Source organism: Manacus candei, unplaced genomic scaffold (assembly GCF_025592945.1).
Source record: "Manacus candei isolate 608988 ecotype Guabito, Panama unplaced genomic scaffold, ASM2559294v1 h1tg000028l, whole genome shotgun sequence".
Classification (NCBI taxonomy): Eukaryota; Metazoa; Chordata; class Aves; order Passeriformes; family Pipridae; genus Manacus; species Manacus candei.
The window spans coordinates 1,453,681-1,477,418 of record NW_026138076.1 but is presented as its reverse complement, the minus strand read 5'-3'; the positions used below and the strand labels follow the sequence as shown (position 1 = coordinate 1,477,418).

The 23,738-nt window shown below is 40.0% G+C and overlaps 1 protein-coding gene across 2 annotated transcripts; it reads right to left on the bottom strand.

The window, feature by feature from the left end:
* Nucleotides 1–1,614: 1,614 nt before the first annotated feature.
* Nucleotides 1,615–22,442, bottom strand: SLC34A2 (solute carrier family 34 member 2). 2 transcript variants are annotated; one of them, XM_051789845.1, is made up of 13 exons: nt 22,313–22,442; nt 16,467–16,581; nt 16,227–16,367; nt 15,624–15,752; nt 14,578–14,721; nt 13,831–13,942; nt 12,550–12,745; nt 11,761–11,856; nt 9,414–9,534; nt 8,516–8,683; nt 7,012–7,128; nt 6,800–6,924; nt 1,615–5,342 (listed from the first exon to the last, which is right to left on the bottom strand). In XM_051789845.1, the coding sequence occupies exons 1-13, from the start codon at nt 22,409–22,411 to the stop codon at nt 4,767–4,769; spliced, it is 2,139 nt and encodes a 712-aa protein (XP_051645805.1). In that variant the 5' UTR covers nt 22,412–22,442; the 3' UTR covers nt 1,615–4,766. The 2 variants fall into 2 exon arrangements, with proteins under 2 accessions (XP_051645805.1, XP_051645806.1); XM_051789846.1 differs by having other exon boundaries at nt 16,227–16,364.
* Between the last annotated feature and the right edge of the window lie 1,296 nt (nt 22,443–23,738).

The window sequence follows — 23,738 nt, the reverse complement described above, 5'->3', positions numbered from 1 at the left end:
TTAGGGGAAACCTGCTTAGGAACAGCTCCATGGAAATCAGTGTGATTACTACCCAATATGCAAAGTGAACACTCAGTTCTCTCATGGGGATCATGTGTTTTCTTTGCAGCAGAATCGTCAAAAAGATAGTGAGATTACAGATTGTTCGCTGTAAAAGTATCATGAGTGGGTTTACACATACAGTCTCATGCCTCTGGCATGTGGCAACACCAGGAGTGCCCATTAGATAGTGAAAAAACATCCAAATGCAGATAAAGCATTTGCATGGAAGCACAGCCCATTGAGATTATGCAACCGAAACATGGTCTGACATTCCCTGGTATGTGAGTGGTATCCTCCCTTATGCAGCTCTCGAAATAGTGGAATTTTGCTCTGCACTGCTCACTATTTTTAACAGACCTAATTAGATGCTGTGCTATTGTGTGTTGGTTCAGCTGCTGCCAATGGTACCACACCAGCCTGCACCCTGAAATAATTCACTGTAAATCAGAGAACAGTCTTTCTCTATGGCACAGCCAGCAGATGTCCTAAGGACCTGATGGGTGCCCACCACTATATGGTGAGATAAAGAAAGAGACAATGAAGCATTTAACCAGCATTTATGACTAGCAAGAACACTTCAGTGTTAGCCCTGGTGCAGTTCAATGCAGTCTTATCAAAAGTTTGAAACTGGGGAAACAAATGTGGCACAGCAAAGGATAAAAAAGCACAGGAGCACCAGCGGGGGCTGTGGACAACATGGTTAAGTTTGAAAGCAGAGAGGAAGAACAGTGTGGAGAACAGAGTGGAGAACAGCGCCATGAGCAACTATACAATCAGCTGAAGCATTGTTTGAACATTTTGAAGGCTTCTGATGAGTACAGCGCTCCATGACTTGACTGCTGGTGGTTAAATAGTGACAGGCGTTGCTGAACTTTGCCCCAGGTAGCTCCGCAAAGGGTTTGGAAATGGAAAGGTGGGTGACACAACCCGTGCGTGTTTCCTGGGTGCGCTTTGATTCCCAACGGACAGTGAGTCATGGAGGGTGATAAATTACAGTATTTCTGCATGGGTGTAAGAAGCTGTAAGTTTTAAATCATGGGCCTAGGGTGCTTACTGCTTGCCGCCTTTTCAAAAGAAGACAGTTTACACCATAGTGCATAAATATTGGTGTTACAAGACATACTTCTGCTACCTTCATTTCACTAAAGCATGGTATAATTGGGAATGACAGCTGGTTTTGGGGCTTGTTCCTCAGCTACCATTGAGCTCATAGTTAGGAAGTCTAATGTCATTTTTAATAATCTCTAAAGCATTTAAGGAGTACTTTTTATTTCTCTCTGTCTGCTTAATTTTAAGTTCCATAGGTCATGTGTGACTGAAAAAAAGAGTAAGATACTTTTTTTTTCCCCAGTTATAAGTCAGACATCACAGGCTATAAGGAGCATTTTGGAAACACTCTGCCAGAGAAAACAGGGAGAACCTGAGTTTAGTGCAGTGATAGAGATCATTTGTTATAACTCATCATGCACCCTGTAGCCATAATAGCACTGACTTTGCTCTCCCACGCTTGCCTTCACTGAGGACAGTCTGCAGCAACCTGCCAGAAAATATCTTGATACACACAATTGCACTGATCAATTCTGTTTATTATTCTTCATATGAAAATCTCTCATTCATATGAAAATTTGGACACAGAGGTGCTTTTCTTTAGTGCTCGATGATAACCTCATTTCTTGTACATTGCATCAGCTCAGGCTAGAACTTGCCTGCATACTTATTTTTCTGTAAGCTTTCATGATATGTATATAAACAGATATTATGAAAAGATCTTATTTTTTTAAAACTTCTCTTTATTTTTACATTTCATGAGGACAGACAAGATGAATATTCATGACAAAGTATAAAGTCATATCCTGTCCTCAAAACAAATAAAAGATAGTGTTTAAGAGTTTAAAAAACTATTTTAGAAACACTGTATTTCCAAAATTTCTCATTACAGAAAATTCACATCTTTTAGAAAAGTAGAGTTCAATATCCTTGTGTATTAAGCCATATTATGAAAGTATGTCATTTTTCTACACCTTTACTTCAAGAAATCTGTCTCTGTATTGCTAACTATCTTTAAGTAACCTGCTGATGGAGCCAACAGCCTCCATAATATGCAGTATACACAGTTACAAACAATTTGAAGTTATATTACAAAATATACAGTAGTTCCTTTTTACATTTTTATAGATAAACATTGCATAGTTTTCAAATACGTAATATATAACACAATCACGAGCCTTTTTCTCTATAACTTATGAAAAATTCTGTACACTCCAACAATTATAAATAAAGTGTAAATATCTTTTAGTAAGAGTAAGGGAGGAAATATACCAAGACATATTTTGCTGTCAAGTGAAAAACAGAAATATTTGTTGGAATCTGCTTAACACAATGGAACAATATGACTTGGAGCAAGAAGAGATCATAGGGGAAATGTTACAATGAGGAACCTAAAGTACTGATATGTCTGACAATTATTATCCTGATTCTTTTGTAAGAATCACTTTCTCACAGTTATTATCACTGTTCTTGATGGCTATGCTTCAAGATGCAAAATAAGGTACATGTTGCTTAAGAAATGAGTAAAAGTAGACTAAATTGTTTCCTCTTTTAATGAGTGGTCAATGGAAACTTCAGATAACTTGGAAAGAATTCTGACTATTTTTCTCATATTTTCCTAAAGAAACAAGGCATGGGAAATGCACACAGGAATTTAAAGAAAAAGACTCTAAAAGCATCCAAAATTGTGAGAATAAAATGAAGAAGAATTATTGAAGATATCAAAATCCAACTTTAAAAATAAGATGTTGACAAAATTCTTTTCAACTCCATGAAGAACAATGAAAATAACTTTTGAAAGAATAGTTTGACATAGCTCTGCTGTTTGCTACTACACTCCAAAAGAGCAGAACTGTACCAAAAGTATATATTTTTAAAATTCACTCAGATTCTAAGCATTTTGTCACTGGTTCACAGTTACAGAAACAATTGGAATCTCAGTGTGCATGCAGTTTGCAAACACATTTTCGGCAACATAGTTTGCCAGTTTGAATGTCAGTTTAATAAAGTAAATGAAAACAATTTCCACTTCTAAAATGTATGTATTTACCTAATAGCCAAATTCAACCTACTGAATTCCAAGCTCTGCAGAAAACAGCTATTCAGAAGTAAATGTGTTCTAGCAGCACTGAGTGGCTACGTCACACTAAGGGTCTTCTCAGTGTTTCCATTACAGATTTAATTTAAAACTCAGCCACTTAAACTGGCTCTAAATGACTCTTGGCCTACACTAAATCACCTATTTTTTTTAACATTACTGATTGGACTTCAGGTATTATTCCATACTCACTAATATCTGAGCAATTGAAGGCCAGTAGAAGTACACAGTGCATCTTTGAAATGCTCTTTTCCTGATACTGAAATTATGCCTTGTCAGCCCATGATTCAGAACAACCTCATAAGCATTACTAAAACATCAGTAATGGTAAAATTTGAGCATAAGCAGCTTCCCACCAAGTATTACTCTACCTATGGATTTGCTACACATGATAGTGACTAGATTAGTTATGGATTTTATGTGGGATTTGGATTGCTACATACAATTGCCAGTAAAATTCACATTATTTCCAAGGAGGGTGGTTCAGAGTACAAAGGGATGGTGAACACCCCTTTCTCTCCAGTAAACATTACCATATGTCCCGTGCTAGCCATAATCTGCTCTGTAGGTTCCCTCTTTTGTAGCTCTAAAGCCAGTCTTCACCACTACTCTGAAAAATCATTTTGTGGCTCAGGCAAATGGAGCCACAGCTAAACACAGATCTGTCATCAGCCCAGGCTGGGGCAGCTGTCTCCTCCCCTACACTGGTCACTTGTTCTTCCTTCTGCACCGTTCCTCTGGTTGTGGAATTACATGGTGAATAGGGTTGAAGAGGACCATCTAGAGGGAGGAATGGCAACACAACCACATCCTGAGTCAATCAAAACCTTTGGTAGCCACTCGATGCCTCTAAACGCAGTACAGAGGGAGCAGCAATTAGTTTCATGGTCTTTAGCCTGAGATAACAAAAGATTATAACTTCTGTTCCCAGTGTTAAAGGAAACAGAGAGGGCTTTGAATGGGCTTATGTACACCCTTACACCAGAGCAGGATTCCAAGAGCTTCTGAACGATACCCCAGCATTTCATTTTCCTTCACGCATATAGAATAGATTTTGTCCACTCTAGGAAAACCGTTTTCCATTTTGACCACAGCAAATAGACCAATGAAAACAATAGGATTCCCCTTTTTATTTATCTTTTTTCCTTTTGTTTTTTTAATTTCCAGAGCTTTTTAGGTATTATAAATTAACTTCTGCTGAATAAGTCGGTAGATTAGATAGGCTGTTCTACAAGTGCATTGTTTGTTTGTTTTTTAAGTTTGAATTGATTACCACTCCTTTCATCTCTCTCTTCATGGGACTGCAGCAGGATTTCTTTTGTTTGCTACTGATAGCATTGGAGGAAGGTACCTCATAGTAGATCCTCTGTGAGCAAATCTGTCATTAGCTTTGCAACTGAGCACAGATTTTCTAGGGACTCTGTCAAGCTTGTTTGACTCCATTCCTTGATGAGTGATGTATCACCAGTTTCAGAAACCTAACAAAATGTTCACTCTGTCCTCAGTGCATAGTCCAAGGTAGTTTTGAAGAACCTGACTGTCCTATGCTGTATTTCTGCTAATATGGGTTGATCCGCTACTATAAGGCTGTGTTGTTTGTGACTGTTTTGTCAACAGAAGCTGCAGCTGGTGCTCTTCTTCCACCTCTTTCTTCATCAGCCATTGCCATGGTGTTTTCATAAACCTCTGTAGTTTTTAGTTGCTTGTCTTTGGCACCTTCCTGTTCAGCATTGACTTTGCAACACTTGCAGAAGCCACAGCAGTGTTTCCCACAAAAGGCAAGTGAAGCCATAATTATGTTGTCCCAGGGCTCTAGGGAGTGCATCCAGATGGGTAGGAAATCCCAGTTTTGGAGCTTTTCAGGCAGCGAATGTGGTCGCCTTTTCTGCATAACATTAATTACGACCACAGCAATAAAAAGAATGAATAGGGGAAGGCAAACACCCAAAAGGACTGGCCACCCTGCCAGTGACAGACCAAATATAAACAAAGGCAAAAGAAAGAAGCAGACTAGAAGATAAAATATAGCAAACCATCTGTACTGGGCTGTTGTGTTTCCCAGGGTCTTGGCCATGCGTATTGGCAGCCGGGTATAAGGTATTGGGTAAAACAGAATAATCCCAGAGACGTTGAAGAAAAAGTGGCACAAGGCAATCTGAAAGCAAAAACATATGAGAAGTTCATTAGCCAAAAGGCCTTTAAAATGCTCCTGCTGACATTTTAATAACTTCCAGTGGCACTCAGACTCCATAGTTTCCCTTTCCTTACTCCCTACTCTTGTTTCTTGTCTTTCATGCTATTTCACTGCAGGGCCTTTCCTAGCACAAAACAAGGACTCGGTAATGCCTCACATATTGCAAAGATCACTGCCTACAAACACCAGCCAGGCCTAGAGCGGATGTTGGATCCCCCTGCAGATGGAGAAGTCTTAAAATGCAGCTTCCAAGTGCAAGAAATGGAGTCCATCAGAAACAAAGCTGAAACACCAAACAGGTCTCAGCAAACAGTTCTGTTGTTAGTAAGGCATGGGAACTATGTGAGAATTGTTCATTGTTGGGTTCTGCATCCATAATTTTTAGTGAAAATATGGGAAGTGTAAATTAGATATTACACAGAGGTTATTTAAAATTTTTAATGATACAGACCTGGATTTTACGAAATTTAGCTATATGTTTATAGGGCACTGAGGAGATTCCTGGAATAGGACTTTGTCTGGGTCATTATAATCATTCAATTCACATATTTCAAATTTTTTTTTTAAATAAGCATCAAGAGACATCCTCTTGCTAAAGCTTTCAGAAATTGCTTAGAATAAGCATATACTGAACAAAAGAGTACATTCCTTTCTCACCTTATCTTCATTCTATAACTGTTATCAGACCAAAGTAAATATTAAAGTACAGAAGTTTATTTTTAAAGTGCATTATAAAACCAGTATGTTATCATGAAATCTGAGCTTTATCAAGATAGCATCTTCTCATGATTACATCTGTTCTATCGTGCCTGAGGACAATAAAATGGCTTCACTAATTTTCTTGATTTATTTGGGCTAGTAAAAAACATTTGTCTTATTCACAAAGGAAACGTCATTATCTTTTCCCTCTTTGATGTAGAATGTTCATTCAAATGTGATCTGCTGCCAGGTTCTTTACCAGGTGGAAAATGGGAGGCCAAAGCCAAGCTGCCTATTTTTCAAACAGTTTGAGGCAACAAGAAATTTAATAAAATCCACTGAGATTACATTTACAATGAGAAAAATACGTGATGCTCACTGCAACCTTGGATAGACAGAGAGCTTGCCAGCTTAAGGGCTGTGAAGCCTTCAGTTATGTTACAGGAGTCCCTGTATGAACTGAGTCGGGGTCCTGAGAAGAGACCTTACAGAAATCAGTAACCCTAAGAGGGTTGTCAGATATATGGGCACTGAATTCCAAGCTGCAGAGACCCCACGCTCAGGGGTTAAGTGGCCCACCCTGTCTCAGTTCTGAATTAATTCACTCAGATCAAGCCAATTTATGAAAGCAAGATTTAACTGTATAGTGACATTCTGGGAATGTTTAACAACCTTTTTGCTCTAGCAGTTGAAATGAATGAGCATTGGCTTATACTGACCTGTAGTGAATATTTTAATGTACTCCCTGGACTTGCCAAAGCCGCAAGTATAGCTGTCGTGGTCGTGCCAATGTTAGCTCCTAAGGTAAGGGGATAAGAGCGCTCAATGCTTATAACGCCAATGCCTGTGAGAAAAGAAGCAGGATTGAGTTGGCTTTGGGAAAACAGAGAAGATAAAACATGGGATATAGAACACAGTATTGACAACTTACCAACAAGGGGTGTAATAGCAGATGTGAAAACAGAACTACTTTGGACAACGAAGGTCATACCAGCCCCTGCAAGCATAGCCAGGTATCCAGCTAACCAAGTAAAAGGAAATGGGAAATCTAAAAGAATAGAGGGAGAACACTGTTGTTAGTACAACAGAATGCTCTGTGTAACAGTAACACATTAGTGAAGACTATGAAGTACTCAAAATATATATATATTTTTTGCCTATTTTCTCTTAAATGGCAATTTGGGGTCAGAGTCAGTCCTACTACTCTGATTTATTCTGTTAGCTGCACTCCTTCTCCAGCCTTCCACCACTGGATGCACTTTGAGATGTGTACTAGACTAGGTAGACATTCGTCCTAACCAAGGGTAGCATACATGTTGTAATGCAATGAGGTATCAGAAATGTTTTCACAGAGGTCAACACAAAACCCTCTAAGTGTCTTGGGAGCCTTGGTTTCAGCGACCAGGCACCTTCTGCATGAATCAGATCTTCAGAAAGCTCTGAGGAGCATCCTTACAAAATCAGGTGGTTTGTTCTAACTAGTTTCAAGCAGATCATCTCCTAAAAATTTACTTGTTAACTCTTGCAAAGAAAACTAAACACGATGATTAGAAAAACTAGGTACAATGGTCCCCTGCAGTCTGTAGATGTATGAGTGAGGTGAGAAGTGAGAACTTAATCAGTTGGGAAGACACGGTGGAACACCGAGCAGCTCAGAAATGAAATAAACAGTAACTGGCAGCTGTTTACTTTCTCCCCCTTGTTTTTAATTCAGACCATATTATTTGTCCAGGAGAAGAGAAGAGAGCTTGGGGACCACTTTGTTGCCTTCCCCATTTCTGTGAACCTTCTCCTCAACCATAGCCTGGGATCTATGCCAGGACTGCTTTTCTCTGCTACAGGCTCCAATCTCTGCATTCAAGAGAGTATGCAGGAAAAGCAGCCAAGTGAAAAAAACTCCAACATTTGCACTCAGTGGATCCAAGCTGAAAAAAAACCTGGAGAGCACAGGGCAAGACAGAAAATACCACTATTGAAAGCTGCCTTATCCTACTGAAGAGAGGGTTAGGCAGTGGAAGAGGACAAGATCATTAATTACTACAAACTTTTGACAACTTACTTTGGAAGGAACATGGAGGCTCTGTGCCAGAACTGGCAATCACAGTCTCAGCACTTCAGTGCTATCTTTTGAGGATGGGAACGTTACATTTCTAACAGCTAATGATTATACATCAAGAAACAGAGCCTGGACTTTGGTCTCTGATGCTGTTAATCTGCTGCATTTCTCAATCAAGCCATTCACTGTTAGATTTTTAAAAGAAAGAAAAAAATATGCTTGGGAGAAAAAATGTGGGGGGGTTGTGGGGAGTGATTTTCATTCAATACTATTTTCTTTAAACTATTTTATGTTATCTGCCAGAATGGGAAATATCAATAAATGTGTTCAGTGTCCTCGTCATTCCTGAAAACAATCCTCAGGAAAAGCAGATAATTACCGGTGTTGATTGTCTTCTTGATAACGCTCGCCACTTGTCCTTTAAGCACAGAGTTTAATAGCTTAACGATCATTATCAAACAGGAGCAGAGAACAAGCAGGGACAAAGCCAGAAGGATAAGACCGATGGCAAGATCAGGCAGGTCTGAGTTTACAAAGAGATGCTGGCCTGAAAAAGAAATGGAAAATTAATTAGCCTAGCCACATTTTTGCTTGTGATCCTAACTAAGCCCAGTCCTGGTTTTTGTACATGTCACTTAGAAAATGGGACCAAAGCACACACAGCTTGAGGGGTTGATGCAAAGAGGGAAAATGCCACCTCCCTTGCTCCACAAAAGCTATGTCTGAGTGGGGCAGGAGAAGTTCTTGTATGGACATGCTTATAAAACACACAGCAGACACCCCGACAGAGCAGGCAGGAGCTGGGTGACCATGTAGAAGGCAGAGAAGTACAATGGTAGGAGGAAGTTTTGGAGTGCTCCAAGCTGGATGGTGGGTCAGGTTTTCCCAGAGGTGGCTGCGTGCCTGAGAAGGGCCATTGAAACTCCTGCAGGGCATGCATAGGGATGGAGATATCCAAGGAACCATTACAGCAAAGTAACCATAGCTCCAAGCCATCTGAACAGCGAGGGTGACATGATACTGAAGACCTCAATTACTGATATCAAGGAGCATGGAAAGAGATCCATCTGCAGCCAGATACCATGATGATGCTGGTAACTCCAGCTGCAGAGCTATAGCAGAGCACAGGCTCCTCAGACAACACCTGCACTAGTACCATGTGTCCGTACGCAGGCAAGGGTTTCCTGATACACCTCTGAAGTGGTCTGTTAACACTATCAAAAAGCTATATACATATGTAAAGATATTGCCATAGAAGAAAGAATTCTACTACTTACATTTAGTGATATAGTCTGTTTCAGTTACATTCTTGAGAGTCCATGTCATGTTTCCCTCAGTCCAGCAAAAGTCAGGAGTTGTGCAGTTTTCTGGAAATGGAACTGTGACATTCTGCAGTGTCTAAAGATCGCCAGACAGAGCAGATAATTCAGTCATTTACAACCTTTTATTAAGAGCTCATATAAAGTGTTAGGTTTTTACTACAACCAAGGATTCATCAACTAAGGGCAGATTTGTAAGCTGGCACCACATTAATGTCAAGGTGAAACTTCTGCATTCTTGAAATAAATCATCGTGCTGTTACCCAAGCCAATTACTACAACATTTAAAGATTAAAATGTCCCCAAAATCTTCTACATTGTAATAACCATAGCACCAAGTCATTAATAGTTAAGAACCTTAACTGCTGATGACAGTTAGTGGAGTGAGGCTCATATAAGGCTGCAGTTGCAAGACAGTGACATTACTTTTCCAGGCAGCACCACAGCTTCCTTGGTCCAAGAAAGACCTCTTTACTGTCATCTCAACAGCAGTTAATGGTCTTGTGAGTACTACACCAGGGCTGTGATTCAGAGTGCTACAATACTAGTGCAGCCTTTGTTGCTGGATGAGCACAAGCTGCTCGCACTGCCTTCCTGTGCCTCAGTTTTCCTGTCTGTAGAAACAGAAGTGCTGCTACTACTTTCCTTTTAATGTTCAAACGCTATCTAAGAGCTAATTACAAGAACTATGATTTGCATTATTATTATGGAGTTGAACCTAAATTTCTACTTATATTACATTAAAACCTTCCTCATAAGAATTCCTAGCCTAGACATGCTGCATTCTGACACCAAGTCCATAAGTCCTTATGCAGACTAAGGAGGAGTTCATTGACTGAGCTGTACTTCCACACGAGAGCAACTAACAGCCAAATGGACTCTGAACCATGCTGTTGAACAGCAGGTATCTTTTAAACATGTTTGAGTGATTTTCTTTTGTAGAAATGGAGAACAAGAAATCAGGGTACTGCCTACAGACACCTGCATCCTCAACACCTTCCAGCTGATGCACGTGGGCAAGGATGGGAGTGGATCTAGTGACCCCACACCTGGCCTCCAGCCTCCCCATCATGTCAGCCTTTACAAACACAGCACAATCTTTTTTCTCACCTTCCTGAATTTTTTTCAAACATCTGAGTTTCAAAGCAGCTGCATTAGATCAAAATGTTTATGTTTTGCTTTAAACATATTTCCCCCACCAAGTTAAAGTCAAACTGTTATGGGGTTCATATGTTTTTGTAGTTTGACTATATCCTTGAGCAGTAGGTACACAGCCAAAATATAGACAAGCACAATATAAAACCATGTATATAGAAATATACATTTCCTTCAGCCTACACTTTCCACGTAGAGTAGTTTCCTGTCCTCTGTAGGATTTGGGGGCTCAGCACGGGCTGGGGTCTGACAGCTGGGCAGCTGCCCAAGCCCCCTGCCCCCCCAAGGTGAAACACTCAGCAGTGTAACCCGAGCAGAGTTTCAGATGAGCACAGCTCTGCTCCTGGCACTATCTCCCTAGCTAGCATTTCACTGGCCATCCAGACTATCATTCAATAGGAGCTGGGCACTTCATTTCAACCTCCACTCTGTGTTCTTAAGTATCTCCTGCCTCAGCACTTCAGGAATTACTTTTCTATACATGACAACAAGTACAACTAATAACTTTAATGAGAGAATCAAAGGATATTTTATGCTCTAATTACTAGTTAGCTGAACAATGCAAACCAAACACAGCTCCACAGTTTATCAAAATACTCATAGGTGTCAATCTGGGCAAGAGATTCCTCCAAGCTGCAGTGCTGTTTGGGTGAAGAACAACAGGGCACAGCCCCACAGAGGCTTTCTCCAAGGGCAGTTTTCCAAGAAAGCTGCAAATAACCAGCTACCACCAGATCACCCTAACATATGGAAAACTAAAACTTATTAGATCAGTAGATAAACGGTGTTCAGAAAGATCTTTTCTTTGGCCTATGTTGCAGATTTTTTTCCACTTTCAGAGAGTCAGTAGTATCACAGTTTAAAGACATTTGTGTGTGTGAAAGGAATGAAAGACTTGGCTCCAAACCAGCAGTACTGATAAGTGAGGACCTGTATGGTACTGAAAGTAGCCAGGTCAAGGTCACCACTGGTGACCATCCTTTGTTTAAGTGGAGGAAAAACTACCTTAAATTGTTTTCATTCTTTTTCTGCTGAAAAAACCCCCATCATTTAAAAATCTAAGTTCACAATATTATGATAAGGAATGTCAGCTAAAGATCAGTAATACACTTCCTGAGGTACCTGACAATTAATTTAGCATAATACTCACCACATTGGTTTCAGTTACACACCAGACCTTGACCAGGCTTTTGTTTTTTGCTGATTCATCATTAGTAGCAATTGCATTTATTACTGATTTATCAAGCTTAAAAAAAAAAAAAAGAAGAAAAATTTTAAAAATGCATTATTCCAACTTGCATCACAAACTTCTGTTCAGCTCTACTCAAACAATCCCCTTTGGAATCCCAACCATGATAAGCCCACATGATCATCTCTAGTGCTGGATCTGCCCAACATGTAGGAGGGGGTTTACTCTGACAAAAAGGCTCAACTCTACATGCCCAAATACTGTGTCTCATTCTCCCCAAATCATCCACCACTTCATCTCTCCCTTTCTGTTTAATCAACTGCCTGACTGTATTTACTGCCATTTTAGAAGATGTGTTCTTTCCCCCCTGGCCTCTAGATGCACGCGATTATGTCAGGTCCTACACTGATTTTCTGGCTGTGCCAGGTTGTCTCAGCTAGTACTGTCTGCCCATGTCTAGGCAACAGGCTGCCTTCCCATCCATCTCACATGGCTGTATTTGTCCTCACCTGCCTTCTCCTTCCTCCTGGCTAGGTCTGTCATCATTAAGGTGAAATGTGGGGGAAACAGAAACAGGAACTATAGAGCCGGGGTTTTATGAAATGTGAACAAAAAGAAGAATTCATCTGCTAATGAGCTTTAAGCCAAGGACATAGAGAAAGAAGTGAGAACCCTTCTCATGTTCAGAGCATTTTGATTAGCTGTGACTGAACCAAGTAAGCAGCTTGCTTGAAGTGAGAAAGAGCTTACCTCAATGATGAGTTTTGTAAAGGGGTCTGTGATAACTTTTAGTAGCTCAGGGGCATCTTCACCACTTTCAAGATGAAAGGACTCAACTATAACATTGGTGAGATGGTAAAGATAGCCAGAAATAACTTCAATGGGCAACAGTGCAAACACAGCAAGCCAGTTAAAGAAATCATGGATTGTTGCCCCAGCAAAGGCCCTGCAAAAAGAAATTAAAAACCAGGTTTGCTTTTAATTAGACAAAATATGTACATCAGTTAGATATGAAATCATAGCAGTGGGGATGAAGCCCATTTCAAGGTGGGAATCATTTCATTTCCAGGGTCACAGGAGATGGCTACTTGGCTATGGAGCATTAAGTTGTCTCCACACTGTTGATCAATTAAAGAGCCAGCCAGGTGAGTAAAACAAGAAAAACTAGAAAAGGCAAAAGAGATCTTTAACACAAGGCTGCCAAGAGTACTCATGTGAAAAAAGAAGTGGCTGTAGAGCCTACATTTGTTTTGTCTCTCACCCATTTTTGGCACATTTTTATTCCTCAGCCAGTGATTTCCTCTGGGACCTGTTGTCCCTGAATCCTAGGGCAAGAGAGCTTTGCGGCCCTCTCATGTGTTCCTGCAAGCCATTGGTGTACAGCTGCCTTCCATCTTCTCCTCTAAAGCCTGAGGAGCCACAACTCTCCCCTCAGAGACTTTGGCGAAGAGTATTTCATATGTCCAGTATGGCACAGATGACAAGGTACCAAAGTCTCCTATCTCTACCAAGTTTACTGCCCATCTCCAGCAAGGCGAAAGCTCTCTCAGTGGTAATGTCAAGTGGTGGTCTAAAAGCTGTCACTTTATGTGTTCGACAGCCAGAACACATAATTTCTCTACAGTTACCAGATCTTGCTTACTGTAGACTTAAAAAAATCTTCAATATTGAAATCTTGTTTAAGGAGACTAGACAAAAATAATGTAATATTAACTTCTTATACAACTCTCCAATAACTGACATAATAAAAGGTGGGTGGCATAGTGGGAGCAGCTGAAAATTTATCCTTGTGTAAGATCATTAAAAATGGTGGATCCTTACAAAACCACAAAACTTTTAAAGGAACCCAATATGCTTTTCTTCAAGTATATGAAGCCATATATATGGGCAGCTTTGCACCTTTGCCATTGCCATGCTTGTGACTTTCCTAACTAGAAAGGTTGAATGGCTGTAGTAGTGATAGGGAAAATGGAAGAAAACCTACAAAGAAGGAACAAACGACTTTTCAGGTGTAGTGTTTAAGTACAATACCTTCTAAATTCATTCCTGTCCCCAGCTTGCATGAGTGCCACAATCGTGTTTGTAACTGAGGTGCCAATGTTTGCTCCCATGATGATCGGAATAGCTGATTGAACAGTTAGCACTGGAAAGCAGAAAAGGAAGCACTGAATGAGAAAATCAGATCATCAGCAAGCTCTATGCTTCAATGAAGATTTCTATTAATGTCACTGAATCCATGACTTCCCTTGATGTCACTGGGATTAGGTGCTGTGATCCAAATGTTTGCTTTAATCAAACCCCATGGGAACATGACACTCCCATAGTCCTGACTGAAACTGCAGCCAATGGTTATCCCTTTTCACCACATATTGGAGGGCCAGAGTAAGATAAAGTCTCTTTCCCAGGCATTTGGCTACTTACTGCAGAATTTAGAAATGATGCCACAGAAACAGATGAAGTTTAGTAACTGCCTAACATTAGAAAATTATGCAGATAATTTCAAAATTAAGGCATTCAGTGCCAAGGTTTCCAATGATTTTCATGGCAGTTGTGGTCTTACTATTATTACTAGTACTTCTAGTATTGCTACTACTATTAATACTATCATTATTAATTTTTAAAATTTTATTTTATATCAAGGTAACATCTGTGAAAAGCTCTTCCTGCAGTCTCTATTCTTACACCCAAAGCTTCCACAACTTGAACGTGGGTGGGAATGTTTGCACCCCAGATAAGATTTATGAGTAATCTGTAGGAAGATACTGTAAGCAGACTTACATGTGGAGGACACCATGCTGACTATGATGGATGAGGAAGTACTGGAGCTCTGGACCATAACAGTCACCAGAACTCCAATCACCAATCCCGCGACAGGATTAGACAGCACTGAATCATCTTTAAATATGTCCCCTGCTGCTTTACCTACAAAAAATATATTCCCAGAGTGAGGGAAGTGCAAGGTAAAGTCTACAGAAATTATCAGAGTGTTTAATTAAAGATTATTCAACCCATTTAATTGACATATATATAGCCATGCTTGCTGGTCAAAAAAATTACAAGGTGATGCAGCCCAGGGATCCAAATTTAGGTCCTGAACTCTCAGCTTCTCAGTTGTTAGAGAAAAATTTATATTCTCTCATTTCAGTGACTAAACAAGCTTTACTGAACTCTGCAGAGAAGCATATAAAACTATTACCATCAGAGGAAAGACTATCGCTCAAAAACCACATATGCGTAGATTTAAATGCTATTACTTGGTATTTTTGGTTACTGCCTCAAGGAAAACTATTTTAATAATACTGATTAATTCTGTCCCTGTAGCTTTCTGTGTTTCCAAAAATCCAAAATACTTCCACAGAAACTCATATGATAACCACTCCTGAACCCCTCATTTGAATTCAACCCTTGAAGATTGGCAAATGTAAAAAATATATTTCAATAGTTTTCGTCTTTGATAGTTTCGGGGGATATTTCAGTGCTGGATGCTTTGGTCAAGAGCACAGTTTTCATATTTCAACTTGTTGAAATGTCTTTCACATGTGACAGATTTATGCACAGATGTATCCATGTAAACTGTCACTAAAGTAACAGGAAACCACTAAGAAATCAGGGCCAATAACCACTACATCAACAGCTCTTTGGAATTTGAGGAAGAAAGGCCCTTCCAAACAAATGAAGGTCAGTCTTCAATCAGAGCTACTCCTAAATCTCTGTCTCAAAACATATGAAGAATGTTCTTGAAGAGTGAGAGTTGTAACTAAGTTGCTCAGATGAAATTTCCCATCTTATTCAGTTTATTCTTAATATTTTAAACATTTTCATACCTCCTACCAGTTGGAAAGCAGAGCTCAGAACATCCAGAGAACACACAAACATGTAGAGCAATCCAAGCAGCATAATGAACTTTCCTATCCCGTAGAGTACACGAATGATTTTTCCTTTTCTATCCAATTCTGCAAAACAAATACATTATGCATAAAGGACTTGCTTGAAGTGTTCTCTGGAACACTAGCACACAAGCAGAGACTATGTAGACAAAGACAGTGCTGTGAATTCAATGTGTGATTAAATCCAAAAGAATGTTCTTAATCACATTTTAACTGCAGAAGCAGGTACTTTGTTTACTTAATTTTACCACCAAAAAAAAGTTTTTTGGTATGTGACAAAAGCCTCATAAAATTTGAGATTGACCCTTCATTTTATAGTGATCCTACTGAGTAAAGAAAGACAGGAGCCTGGATATAAAACCATATTAGTGCTGGACTGTTTTCCATATATCTCTTTGTGTTTTAAGGAAGGTAAGCAGCATGATTTCCAGATCCTTCTTAGCTGACTAAGTATAAGATCCCCATTAACTTTTAGAGAAGGTGAGAGAAGAAGTGGTGGGGAAAAAAGTGCAGGTAATTTATTTGTGGAGAAATGGCTACCTGACCACTTGACCCCAGTGTCCTGCAGTTCCGGCAGAGCCCACGGGTCCTCTTCCTCTGGCCTTGTCTCATCTATCAAGGCTATTGTGGAAAATGCAGGTTGAATTTCCCCTTTATTTCCAAGTGAAGCCACATTGCCTGCTGAAATAGAACGTGTAAAAAATTGTTTAATTACTTTCCATCCTGTCCAAGGATCCCCAAAACTTATATACCTCTATAACTCACTGGTGAGCACGTTACCTTTGTGATTTTCTCCTTCTTTCCCAGCCATGTTCTGGTTTTGTTTGGAAGAGTCCCCAATATAGTTATTGGTTTCAGGCTTTTCTACCTCAGGCCAGGGAGCCATGATCTGTGACTAATAAAGTAGTGTTGATTAAAATGCACATGCAGTCTATATTCAACTTACAACAGGGTATGTGGGAGACATGATTAAGATTAAGAACAAAGGAGATGGAAATGGAATATAAGCAATTTGCCTTTGAACACAACTTTTTACTAATCTTTATGAATTATTCCTTAATTTCTGAAGTTGATTTCTTAATTATTTTTTAAATCACTCTTTATTTGTGTACGAAACTAAAAAAATTCTTTCCATCTCACATCTGTATTTTCATACACTTTTAACTGTCATGAAAGCAAAGATTCCTCTGCTTTCCAAACAGTAGGCATTTCTTCTCTTTAATTAATTTCAGCTCCTTTCAGGAAGAAGTCAGAGAACTGTTTTATTTTCTTCCACCATCTAGATTTAAGAAACTACCTTTACCAAACTGGTAATTCAATACATCGACCTTAGCAAAAAAGTTCTTCCCTAAACGCTGCTTAGTTTGGGTCATGCAAGCTGAACACAATGTTCTTGTTGCCTTTACTGCTTCATTCCCATGGAAGCATGGAGAGGAGAACCCTGGACAAGGTGAAGGAAGAGCCCAGGGTTTCAAGTTCCAGAAGGATGCTTGCTGAATGCCTGGACAAGAGCACAGTTTGAGACCGGTGACCATTTGCAGGTCTATATGTGCCTGTAACTCACAGCTGATGCTGCAGATGAAGATGAGCTAGTGGCAGCAAGGTCCATCTCACCCACGTCATGTAGGATCTCCCTCTGATCCTCATCCTTCCTAACCCCTTTTGAATATATTTGACATGCACCTCAACATTAATAAATAAATCACATGGCCAAATCCTGCCAGCACCGGTGCAAGCACCCTTAATAGATCCTAGCCCAGGTACAAAAGAAGGCAAAGCCTAGAAGAGTCCTACGTATTTACTTCACCAATGTTGGAAGCCAAAGGGAAGGACATGAAAGAGGGGGAAGGTGATCATGGAGAGACAAGCCAATATACACAATAATTCTATCTTTCTAGGTTTGTTGGTGAGCTCAGCCAGCACATCCAAAACTCAGTGGAAAGGATGGGAGAAGTGAACCCTACCCAAGAAAGCCTCACCTTCAGATCTGTCTCTTCCACCCTCTCTGCCACACGAGTCGATCAGTGCTGCTGGCAAAGCTGCCCCACAACCACCACGTCTGGCACCCTGTCACACTTCTGAAACACCGGTGAGCAAATTTGCTTCCTATGCTCCTCATAAACAAAGCCCCTGTGCCCAGCCTCCAAAAGTCAGGAGGACTTTTGGGCTGGACTATCATGCTCCCATAAACAAGGTTCAGCTACAAGCAGCAGCCACTCTAAGGGAGTATAATTAATCATTCATTTAATCATAATCCTTTATGTAGCTGGTGGTGAAAATGTTTTGTCCCTGCCCACATCAGTAAGCCACACATCCTCTTCCTTTTCCTGGGAAAGAAAAGGTCACAGACAAACCACTCATGTCTTATTCTAACAGAGGAGGGTATTGTTTGCTGGCACTCCACAAAGAAAAGAGTATCTCTCCTTCCTCATTAGCAGGAAAAGCTATTCTACAATTTCATTTGCAATATCTATGCTTTTACACGTTCTTTATCTGTGGTGTAAGAACCATAGCAGCTCCCAAGATACACAAAGATCTTAAAATAGATGAAAGTCACTCTTGCTTGTTTCAACAAGGGTTTCCATTTGCTTGAAGCAAATTCTTGCATTTTCACCCAGGCCAAAACAACCACCAACCCCACCTATGTCAGAACATCCCCATCTTGTTAAACGAGTTTCATTTATACATGTTCAGCATTTAAAGAGCTATTAAAAAAATAACTGCTCTGCACAAGTTCTTCTTAAGTGAAATGCAATCATGAAAATGCACTGGGAAGTCAAATGGTGAAATTGCATTGACAATGAATTCCAACCATGAAGACACAGAATATGCTGGACACCACTACTCCTAGAGATGCCATCAGTACTTCTACAGTTCTTCTCTTACACTCAGTATGGAAATTCAGCCTGCATGATTATTGTATGGAAACTGAACTGATGCATTCACTAAAGAAACAGGAGCTCGAAAACTTCGCCAGAAAAACAGACCCGTGTCTCCTCAATAAACTCATTCAAGAATTCAGCAGAGCATTTTTTCATAAGCATCTCCCATATTCCTGAGGTGCTCAGGATCCCACAGGTATGTCACGTATTATTATGGGTTTTGCTTTATGTGATCAAATGCCATAGAATGAGAGTTGATCACTTCTGTGGAGGAAGTTTTTGTATAGGTATGTATGTAAAGTTATTCATATGAGCCCTAGTCAACCTCTGATTTGAGAAGGCAGATTTGAATACTGGAGGTCTTTACAGCGTTTCTTCAAGCATTTGGATTTACAGAGGTTTAACTAGAACAGCCTGTTCTGTGTGAGTGGTATCAAGGAGTGATGAAAGCAAAACCACCTAGATCCTTGAAGCACTACCAAAGCTGTCATCTTTTTCCAGATCCTGACTCTTGTCCAAAGGAACAGCTGAGAAGTTTAGAGACACCTGATACTATTTGCTGGAGTCCTGCTCACAGCTACTTACTGTTAATTAATCGCTGTGCTACAAGGATAATCTACATTCTACAGTTTTCCCTTCAAAGAATTCTTCCTTGGCCCAAATACAAGCATTAGCGTCTTGATAAAAGACTCAGCAGAAGATGTGTGTGCTGCAGAGCAGTGGGGTGACAAAGCTGACTGCATTGCTCCCTGGCAGCTCACATGTGCCTTTGGAAAGGCTGACGTCAGGCGCTGGGTTAAAGACCAACATCCTTGATGCAAGATATAAATGACAATGAAAACCCTATTAGTGGTTTGCTTTTGAACACTGAAGATAACTATGCTGCCAAGGAACATGTTAGAGAACGGGCCAATGACAGCACACACTGCAAAAACTTGCTGCATTCAGCTGGACGCACAGGTCCAGGTGCAGAGGTGGGACAGCCACGATTGCTGGATGAGGTGCTGGAGTGATGAGCTCTGCCCATCCCTGTGCCAGCCCAGGTGTCTCAGAGATGTGCATCTGGTTCCCTCCTTGGCTGGCAGAACACCAGCCAGGGTGCCTGCACCCAGGGTGAAGTCATGGAGCTCCCATCCGGATTCACGTCGGCACTTTGGATATCCTCCTGTTTGGAGCTATGCTGAAATGGGAGCTAATTTCCTCCCGAAAGTGGCAGGTCACAATATGCTATGCATATTGCAAAGGTCTGAAAACTAATGCCTGCACAAACTGTAATCCAGTCCGTTTGGTGCACCTTGTGGCAAATCCTCTCACACCATCATGTGTGCTTCTTTCGTTGTAAGTATAGTCTTTCCTTGTCTTTGGGAAATGCTAACTATGTGTGACATCCTTTCTAACTTCAAAAGAAACTGAACCCTCTCCCTCTTAAGAGGGAGATAGATGGAAATAATCAATGGCATTCAAATTTTAAAATAAACTGTGAGGGAGGAAAAAGTCAGAGCCAAGTGGTCTCCCATGGTTTTTATATCCATACTGACTCTCTCACTGCAGCATTTCAAAGAGTTAAAGTCCCTGGGGAATTATCTGAGCAACACTAGGTGTCACACAGTTGCCCTATATTGCATTCCTCAGTGACTCACTGGGCTGTAACAGCTTTGCCTCTGTTGCAGGGCTGCACTCTTGGTGCTTTGCAGATTTAAATTAGAAACAGTTGTTGATGTATTTGTTTAGCTGGATTTAACACAGAGAAAATGAACTACCACTTGCTTGTGCCCAGGTGGTATTGTTCGTACCTCTCCACCCATGACAGCTCACCAAAAGGCCACCTTGTGCCTGAAATAAGAGCTAGGAACCAGTAACCCTTAAAGAAATCTCAATCCTGGGGAACAGACTCAGTCAAACCAACATGAAATAAAAAGTACTGAAGAAAATAGCAGTATTTTCGAAATTAACTGGTGATAACTGCAACAACTGCCAACGTGACCATACATATTGCTTAAGCTATCTACAGATTGCTTAAGCAGCTCCATATAAGGCTGTGGGTTCAGCCAAGCTTTCCCCATTTTCTCTCTCTCCCTCTCCTCCTTCTCTCTCAGTTTTCTACAAAAATACATCACTTCCTTATCATTCACCATAGAGCTATGGTTTTTATGTTAAAAAGGGATTTATCAGCTAATCTGATATCCGACTATATGACAGTAAATATGAATATTTACCACACATACTTCATAAGGATAAATACCAAGCTACATGGCAACCTTTCTTGTATAAAGTTTTAAAAAATATTGTCTTTTTCCCCTCAAAATATATAATTTCCAACATAGAAGCACATCATGTAGAGACAGAAAAAGAAAGATCCTTAGCCAGCACAAATTCATTCGGTAGTTTTACATCAGCTGATAGTTTTGCCCCAGAACCTGTTCCATGGCAGCCACAAAGCCCCAGGTGCAACAGAACCAGTAACAACTTAAATAAACACCCTCAGTGATTCAGCCTTACTAGGAGCAAGTCTTTTCTCTGGCACCAGCCACTTCCCTGGGGCTTTTTCTTTGAATAAGTTAGCAGACTTAACCAGGATGTAAACTTTCAACTCATGTAGTAGAAAAGGAAAAAAAAGATATTTGAAAACTACAAAAAAAAGCATTGTACTCGCTGTTTATCCCTATGGATTCCTGAAATTCATTGCTCACAAGCCTGAATCTAACACATAGCAAAACTAAAAAAATCATATGAAACAAAATAGCAAAAAGAACTAATTTCTAAGGAAGTGCAGAGAGAGATGAATCCCAAACATTAATTTTTGAGTTCACAACTAAGAAAAGCACTGGAAACTACCACTGAGGAGCCAGAGCCAGGAAATATCAGTGAACTACTTGAAATACCTAGTAGGTGTTTAAATAAAACAATTGCTTTTTCAGAATAAAGCAACAAGAAAATTAAAAACCCCACCAGCAAGGAAATAGAACAGATCTACCCCCTCCCAAAGACAAAACATGCAGTAAAGAATAGAGAGAGGAAAAAGTAATGACATTAAAAAGACTTACTGATCTAATGGAAGAGCTGATAATAAAAGTTACTGAGAAACCAGCTGATTGCCTACTGACACATTAGTTGAGCAAACTACATTAGACTAATGTATTCCTTTTACCTCCGTGTATCAAACCAAATTAGCATAAGAAAATGTTTCCATCAAGAATAGTCTGACACAGCCGTGGTGAGGAACACAGACCTTACACAAGATCTATGCTAACACACGAACTGACCGTATTCCCTTCCAATGTTTCATTAATAATATCCTATACATTTTCCAGTATCCAATACCACTGATTACTGTGACTTAAAATCTCACTTCTTTTCAATCCAAATAACAGTTAAAATAATACTTTCTTTTGCTATAGGCAGTTATTTCTGGCTGGGTTTTTGGTTGGGTTTTTTGGGGGGTAGCTGCTAACAAAATGCTTTTTTTCTTTATCATATTCCATAAAAAAACCCCCTAGCTGTTCACAGGAAAAAAAACACAGTTTGATTTCAGAACTATTTTTTTGTCACTTCCTTAAAACATAAATGCAGTTGAAAGAAAACAAGGTGAAAATGCTAACAATTGAATGACATTTCATATGCCACTACAGTTCCCTGTGTTAGCTCTCTGTTGCCATTCCTTAAGTTGCAAAAGCAGAACTTCAGATTTGCAAGCTAAACAAGCTCAAAGAAGAAGAAAACTCAGTCTTAGTTGTTCTTACTTACCACGTCTTTATTCCCAGACAACAGAGTGAACGGATCAACTGAGCAGCCACTGAAACCTGCAATATATATAGACAGGTGTTGAGCAAAGTTTGCTTTCATCACTGCACACTAACATTCCTATTTTACAGTCCAGAGGAACTGCCTACCTGCAACTTAATGATCACAATAAAACTTTTTTAGCAGGAGTGGGCAGCAACCAGGACTGATAAAACTACAGGCTATTTCACACTTATCACATTCTAAAAAATGTCCCATCAGCATTTAAGTACAAGTTACAAATGTGTTCATGTGAGTGCTGAGGAACGGTTTGTTCCAGCATGAAAAATTGCTGTCCACCTGATCATTCAGTAATCTTTTTTCCAATAATAATTTTCCAAAAATATTTTGCAATCTCAAAAGTCTGTCAAAAGGGTGTGAAGGAGATGTAGTACTGTTATTTGTCTGTTCAGGTGCCTATTAATCTGCCTTAGAACAGAAGTGAAGGAGAATCAGATAAAAAGCAATGTAAGTAGGAAACACGTAAGAACTTCTTAGAACAGAGGATGGAGTTTCATTCTTATCGGTGCTCAATGTTTGCAATTAAGGCAAGCTCATTAGCATTTTGGCTGTGGCTCTCCTTCCAAATGAGATTTAAAGATGTAAGGACACTTTTGATAATCAAATTCAAAATGCCAGTGATGAAGACCACCTGATGATAAATACATGTTATTCAACAAATACCATGTGGCATTATAGGTTAGACAAAGCAGTCACCAGCATTGCTGCCTGTTCTACTGATGAACTTAATGAGGAGCTGGTGGGGAGGGCTGCATTAGACACTGTACTTTATTATTTTTTGATTTTTTTCTGTTTCAACAGGCAACTTATACTGAGCAAATAAGCTGTAAACTATCTGCCTAATCAGCAGATCTGCTTTGTCTGCTTGTACGCAGTCATATCTCCCAGCAGCTTAGTGACTTAGTAACACAGTAAAATAAAACTCTTGCTTTTGCACGTTTCAGTCCCATGGAGACACTCAGCCTTTGGAGCAGTGAGTCAGAACTCACCTTTCTCCTGTGTCGGCATCAGAAATGTTTAATAAGCGGTGATCATGAAAGCTTCCACAGCCCCTCATGCAGCATCACATCCAGACAGTGGAATCACCAAGCACCTCCTCTGTCTGCAGTGTCTCTGCTGGTGTCGACCCCACTGCCCGCACCATACTGGGTAGGGCTCATGTTGTAGCCCAAGGATGGAAGCACCAGCCCTGCCTCGTCCTCCCCACCTGCAGTTTACACAGAGGTGGAAAGGATGGAAAGGAAACTGATTTTTCTTCTGTGCAAAGTGGAGAACTGTCCAAAAGTGTAAATTAGCAATAGAAAATGGACCCAGTGTCTACCTTGGTGGTTCACAAAAGAAGGTTTCTTAACAGAACTGTACTTTAACA